Source organism: Pseudophryne corroboree (genome assembly GCF_028390025.1).
Source record: "Pseudophryne corroboree isolate aPseCor3 chromosome 3 unlocalized genomic scaffold, aPseCor3.hap2 SUPER_3_unloc_39, whole genome shotgun sequence".
NCBI lineage: Eukaryota > Metazoa > Chordata > Amphibia > Anura > Myobatrachidae > Pseudophryne > Pseudophryne corroboree.
The window spans coordinates 595,216-602,712 of record NW_026967529.1 but is presented as its reverse complement, the minus strand read 5'-3'; the positions used below and the strand labels follow the sequence as shown (position 1 = coordinate 602,712).

At 46.1% G+C, this 7,497-nt stretch overlaps 1 protein-coding gene across 1 annotated transcript; it reads right to left on the bottom strand.

Moving 5' to 3' along the window:
* Positions 1-2,143: 2,143 nt before the first annotated feature.
* Positions 2,144-5,054, bottom strand: LOC134984150 (oocyte zinc finger protein XlCOF6-like). The gene has a single exon (XM_063949772.1). It carries the CDS (start codon positions 5,014-5,016, stop codon positions 3,067-3,069), a length of 1,950 nt encoding a protein of 649 aa, XP_063805842.1. The 5' UTR covers positions 5,017-5,054; the 3' UTR covers positions 2,144-3,066.
* Positions 5,055-7,497: the final 2,443 nt, after the last annotated feature.

The following is a 7,497-nucleotide window of genomic DNA, read 5'->3' as shown; positions in this document are numbered from 1 at the left end:
CAACTCGTCCCGGCCAATCTAGAGCTTAATCAACAGAGCGACCAGCCCATGAGAACAATACCATTATTTCAGCGTTCATGTATATACATCATGTAATACACAATATAACACATATTGTAATCATGCATATATAAAGTCATATCTACACATAAATACATATAGACATAACCTATACGCAAGTGGATTGTCAAGACCCGTCAGGTCCCTAGTGACAGTAATGTGTATGACCATGTACTGACATGCCCCCGATGTGGATCTACCAGGAACTTTACGGACGACAGAAACTGAGGAAATGTCGACAGCCCGGAATAGTAAGCGGCAGAATAATCACAATCTTGGAAACCCCAAGGGGTCTGAGGGAAGCATACCTCTACAATTGTAATAACACTCCCCCTACTTATATATAAACAAAATATAGAAATACCAATACAGGCACCAGGCAATAACAGCTTGTTAATTCTTTTAGCCAGGCATTACCGTTGATGCCGACAGGGCATCGACCGACCGCCGTGTCTCCCCTAGTGTGTTTACTTGTTTTTTTAAGCACACAAAAGTAACCTGTCAATACTTAGTTGTTTGAATCAAGTACCGGCGAAACCGACAGTTATCCCCACAGGCGCCTTTGACAAAGCCCTCACACCTGTCGACACACGTCGACTAACCAATAGTGAGTAAATAAAACAGGGAAACAGTGTATTTATGTATTACAACAAGGATTCTGCGTCCATTATCAATCCTAATGCTGTATGACACCCATACAGCATTAAAACACTCTGTGTCCCCCTTCCTTCTTAGTATACAGCAAGTCCCGGTGGGGAACTTTGGAAAATGGCGCTGACCCCTCTGTGAGGTCTAAGCTCCGCCCCTTCCCGGCGCACTTAAGCCCGCTCGACAAAAAATTATATATATATATATATATATATATATATATAACCCTATATTGAGCCGGGGGACCCTATACACAGGGAGATTACACCTCTGGGAGGGCAACACAGTCCAAACATTGCGTTCCCCACTGTTTGTTCTTGGCGGGGACAGCAGGGAAAAATGGCGCTGACTCAGTGTGTGAGGCTAAGCTCCGCCCCTCTCGGCGCGCTATAGCCCCCCTGGATCTGAAAACCAAAATAGGCAGAGTACTAAATATAGGGTATATATATATATATATATATATATATATATATACTCAGCACCATGCTGCTCAGGGCGCCCCCCTGCGCGCCGTGCACCCCAGACAACGTTCGGGAAGCGGGAGTTCCGGCGCATCGCGCACCTGCCGCTCTCAGGTGGGTCCCCGTGTGCGGCGCCCAGGAGCTCTAACTATCTATGCTGCCCCGGGCGCCACCACATCCCGGCGCCCTGTACCCCATGGCGGCCGACGGGGTCTGTATACGGAGCCCCCGGCAGCGAGAGTAAGAACTGTTAAAACTGACTCGCTGCCCAGGGCGCTCCCCCCCGCGTGCCCTGCACCCGTATAAGCGGTGGCGGGGAAATAATTAAAGTATACTGGCGGGGGATGAACCACGGTGCCTCGGCACCTAAATGCTTTTTTTTTTTTTCCAGTTGTTCACATTAAGCAGACCAGTAACATGCGCCCAGGGCGCTCCCCCCCCAGCGCCCTGCACCCTGTGAGTGCCGTTGGTGTGTGGGAGCATGAAGAGCAGCACTACCACTGTACTTCCATTACTGAAGTCTTCTGCCGTCTGAAGTCTTCTTTTCTTCCAATACTCACCCGACTTCTTTCTTCTGGCTTCTGTGAGGGGAATGACGGCGTGGCTCCGGGAACAAGCAGCTAGGCGCACCAAGTGATCGAACCCTCTGGAGCTAATGGTGTCCAGTAGCCGAGAAACAGAGCCTTGAAACTCACAGAAGTAGGTCCTGCTTCTCTCCCCTCAGTCCCACACTGCAGGGAGCCTGTAGCCAGCAGGTCTCCCTGAAAATAAAAAACCTAACATAAAGTCTTTCAGAGAAACTCAGTAGAGCTCCCCTAGTGTGTGACCCATCACTCCTGGGCACAAAGTCTAACTGAGGTCTGGAGGAGGGGCATAGAGGGAGGAGCCAGTTCACACCCAGTTTAAGTCTTTACAGTGTGCCCAAGCTCCTGCGGATGCGTCTATACCCCATGGTCCTTTTGGAATCCCCAGCATTCTCTAGGACGTATGAGAAATAGAGGTACATTAATGAAAAGCGTGAGTAACAGTCATCAGTCTGCTTGTGAAGGTCTCTAGAGTGGAGGCCTATTGGACTGTGCAAGGCAGTGAGTTCCATGGTCAGAGCTACAAAGCTAAACATTCAACCCATAAATGAATGACAGGAGATTCTTGGTACTGCTGGTAACAGTCCTTTATCTGTAGTAGCAAGCAAGCAAGCAGGGCAGTAAGGAGGCAGAAGCTGCTTCTAGTACCTTGGACCATGTAATGTTGGGCTGGGAAGGTCAGTTAGCCAATTATGAAATAGATTTGTCATCTTACAGGCAGCCGGTGAAGGGAGTAGAGAATTGGTGTTATGCGGCAGGAACGGGCTGGTTAGGTAACAGCTTTGCTGCTGCATTCTGTACTAGCTGCAAGCTCTGTAATTCTTTTGCTGGGAGACCCAGGTAGATGGCATTGCAGTAGTCTATGAACTTCTGAGGGAATCAAGTGCTTGATTCTGGCTATGGTCCACAGATGGAAGAATGAGGATTTGTATGTGGCAGATACCTGATGTCTGTGTCAGCCACATACCAGGACAACACAAAGATTCAGCACATGTTCAGTATTTTCAATTCTGTACACCAAAGCATAAATCCAGATGGTTGGTAAAGTCTTGTCCTTTGTTGGTGAGCTTCTATTATGTTTCACAAAGACTGAGTCACAGCCAACTGGCATCATTCCACCCATGGCGCTCAGCTAGACAACCATTTAGGATTGGTATTAGGTTCTCAGTACATGGAGCAAAAAGCAAGTCATCTGCATAGCAGTGGTAGACCAGGCCAAGACGTCTGATTATATCACCCAGTGGTAGCATTTATATTGCATAAAGCATAGGAGATAAGGTTGACCCTTGAGGAACATTGCATGACAGTGATAATTATACTCCAGAAGATGTAAATGGTTCCGTATTTGGGTAATGTCTAATATGTTCAACAAGAGCGGATTTATTTCTCTCACAGCATGAAAATGGCTTTTCACCTGTGTGACTCCTCTGATGTGTAACAAGATTTGATTTATATGCAAAACATTTCCCACACACAGAACAGGAATACGGCTTCTCACCTGTATGACTTCTCTGATGTAGAACAAGATGTGATTTCCGTGCAAAACATTTCCCACACTCAGAACAGAAGTATGGCTTCTCACCTGTGTGATTTCTCTGATGTCTAACAAGAGCTGATTTATGTGTAAAACATTTCCCACACTCATAACATGGAAATGGCCTCTCACCTGTGTGACTTCTCTGATGTGCAACAAGATCTGATTTCCGTGGAAAACATTTCCTACACTCAGAACAGGAAAATGGCTTCTCACCTGTGTGACTACTCTGATGTGTAACAAGAACTGATTTCTGTGTAAAACATTTCCCACACTCAGAACAGGAATACGGCTTCTCACCTGTGTGACTTCTCTGATGTTTAACAAGATCTGATTTCCGTGCAAAACATTTCCCACACTCAGAACATGGAAATGGCTTCTCACCTGTGTGAGTATGCTGATGAATAACAAAATGTGATTTGAATGCAAAACATTTCCCACACTCAGAACAGGAAAACGGCTTCTCACCTGTGTGACTTCTCTGATGTGTAACAAGATCTGATTTCCGTGCAAAACATTTCCTACACTCAGAACAGGAATACGGCTTCTCAACTGTGTGAGTATGCTGATGAATATCAAAATGTGATTTGAATGCAAAACATTTCCCACACTCAGAACAGGAATACGGCTTCTCACCTGTGTGACTTCTCTGATGTCTACCAAGAACTGATTTAAATGCGAAACATTTCCCACACTCAGAACAGGAAAACGGCTTCTCACCTGAGTGACTTCTCTGATGTGTAACAAGAACTGATTTAAATGCGAAACATTTCCCACACTCAGAACAGGAAAACGGCTTCTCACCTGAGTGATTTCTCCGATGTGCAACAAGAGCTGATTTCCGTGGAAAACATTTCCTACACTCAGAACAGGAAAATGGCTTCTCACCTGTGTGACTACTCTGATGTGTAACAAGAGCTGATTTCTGTGTAAAACATTTCCCACACTCAGAACAGGAAAACGGCTTCTCACCTGTGTGACTTCTCTGATGTGTAACAAGAACTGATTTAAATGCGAAACATTTCCCACACTCAGAACAGGAAAACGGCTTCTCACCTGTGTGACTTCTCTGATGTGCAACAAGAGCTGATTTCCGTGGAAAACATTTCCTACACTCAGAACAGGAAAATGGCTTCTCACCTGTGTGACTACTCTGATGTGTAACAAGAGCTGATTTCTGTGTGAAACATTTCCCACACTCAGAACAGGAATACGGCTTCTCACCTGTGTGACTACTCTGATGTGTAACAAGACCTGATTTCTGTGTAAAACATTTCCCACACTCAGAACAGGAAAACGGCTTCTCACCTGTGTGACTTCTCTGATGTGTAACAAGAACTGATTTAAATGCAAAACATTTCCCACACTCAGAACAGGAAAACAGCTTCTCACCTGAGTGACTTCTCTGATGTGTAGCAAGATTTGAGTTGCATGCAAAACATTTCCCACATTCAGAACATATCAGTGGCCTCTCACCTGCCTTAGCTGGATGATGGGTAATAAGCTTTGTGTTCTGTGTAAAACATTTGGCATCTACAGAACAGGGAAACTCTGTATCTACTGTCAGAGCTGTAACAGATGCACCAATATCAGAGTGATCAGGAGAACATTTCCCAGGATCAGGGGGATCAGCTGATAGAGCTGGATGTATAATTGGGATAATGGGGTTATCTCCTGGAGAATCCTGTCTACTGTCATTATCTGTTATTTCAGAATCCTGGGATACCATTAGATGTCCTTCTGAGATATTTCTGCTTGTGTGTCCATCTGCTGGAAATAAAATACATTATGGAAATATAAAATGAGTAGACAAGACCCAGGGTGTTAGAGGATACAATATATAATTCTATAACTGACATGGTTTACCTGTAATCATTGCTTTTATGTGTATAAAAAAAAAAAAGATAGGATGCTTAGACTGGAGCTTGATCAACACTGAACGCTCATGTGGGATTACTAGAGGCGACATGGACGCTTATGTGGGATTCCTAGAGGTGACATGGACGCTCATGTGGGATTACTAGAGGTGACACTGATGCTCATGCGGGATTACTAGAGGTGACAAGGACGCTCGTGTGGGATTACTGGAGGAGACATGGCCGCTCATGTGGGATTACTAGAGGTGACATGGACGCTCATGTGGGATTACTAGAGGTGACATGGAAGCTCGTGTGGGATTACTAGAGGTGACATGGACGCTCATGTGGGATTACTAGAGGTGACATGGACGCTCATGTGGGATTACTAGAGGTGTCACTGATGCTCATGTGGGATTACTAGAGGTGACATGGCCGCTCATGTGGGATTAGTAGAGGTGAGACAGATGCTCATGTGGGATTACTGGAGGAGACATGGAAGCTCGTGTGGGATTACTAGAGGTGACAAGGACGCTCGTGTGGGATTACTGGAGGTGACATGGCCGCTCATGTGGGATTACTAGAGGTGACATGGACGCTCGTGTGGGATTACTGGAGGAGACATGGACGCTCATGTGGGATTACTAGAGGTGACACGGGCGCTCATGTGGGATTACTAGAGGTGACATGGACGCTCATGTGGGATTACTAGAGGTGACATGGACGCTCACGTGGGATTACTAGAGGTGACATGGAAGCTCGTGTGGGATTACTAGAGGTGACACGGGCGCTCATGTGGGATTACTAGAGGTGACATGGACGCTCGTGTGGGATTACTGGAGGAGACATGGACGCTCATGTGGGATTACTAGAGGTGACATGGACGCTCGTGTGGGATTACTGGAGGAGACATGGACGCTCGTGTGGGATTACTAGAGGTGACATGGACGCTCATGTGGGATTACTAGAGGTGACATGGTTGTAATAATAAAACACCAAAGAAGAGAAAATGCTGTCCTGCTTGCGCACTAATAAATAATAGGATTTTAATACCTACCAGTAAATCCTTTTCTCTGAGTCCGTAGAGGATGCTGGGGTCATCAATAGAACCATGGGGTATAGACAGGATCCGCAGGAGAAATGGGCACTTTAAGACTTTAATAAGGGCGTGAACTGGCTCATCCCTCTATGCCCCTCCTCCAGACCTCAGTTATAGGAACTGTGCCGAGGGAGACGGACATTAGGTTGGTTTATATGAAAAGAAGAAACCACCTTCGGCAGAAACTGTTGACGAGTTCTCAACTCTGCTCTATCTTCATGGAAGATCAAATAAGGGCTCTTGTGAGACTAGGCCGCCAATTCGGACACCCGCCGTGCAGATGCTAAGGCCAATAAAATTACCACTTTCCAAGTGAGGAACTTCAAATCCACCTTTTGAAAAAGGTTCAAACCAGTGAGATTGAAGGAACTGTAACATCACGTTAAGGTCCCAAGGTGCCACAGGAGGCACAAAAGGAGGTTGGATGTGTAACACCCCTTTTGCAAACGTTTGCACCTCAGGAAGTGAGGCCAATTGTTTCTGAAAGAAAACTGACAATGCAGAAATCTGTACTTTAATGGATCCTAATTTAAGGCCCGCATCCACTCCAGCTTGTAAAAAGTGGAGAAAACGTCCAAGTTAAAAAATATCCGCAGGAGCCTTCTTGGACTCGCACCAGGAAATATATTTCCTCCAAATGTGGTGATAGTGTTTTGCCGTAACATCCTTTCTAGCCTGAATAAGAGTGGGAATGACTTCACTGGGAATTCCCTTCTGGGCTAGAATCTGGCATTCAACCGCCATGCCGTCAAACGTAGCCGCAGTAAATCTTGATACTGACACGGCCCCTGCTGTAACAGGTCCTCTCTTAGAGGAAGCAGCCAGGGATTTCCTATGCGTAAATCCTGAAGATCGGGATACCAAGCCCTCCTTGGCCAATCTGGAACAATGAGGATCGTCGGAACCTTTTTTCTTCTTATAATTTTTAACACTCTCGGAATGAGAGGAAGTGGAGGGAACACATACCGACTGAAACACCCACGGTGTCACCAGAGCGTCCACCGCTATGGCTTGAGGGTCCCTAATTTTGGAGTTTCTTGTTGAGACGAGACGCCATCATCTCTACTTGGGGAGTACCCCAGCGACTTGTCACTTCTGTGAAGACTTCTGGATGAAGTCCCCACTCTCCTGGATGGAGATCGTGTCTGCTGAGGAAGTCTGCTTTCCAGTTATCCACTCCTGGAATAAAGATAGCTGACAGAGCGCTTAGATGTTTCTCCGTCCAGCGGAGAATCCTTGTGGCTTCTGCCATTGC

Excerpts from the sequence above, each read along its gene's own strand:
- LOC134984150 (XM_063949772.1), bottom strand. The coding sequence starts at position 5,016 with ATGGTATCCCAGGATTCTGAAATAACAGATAATGACAGTAGACAGGAT.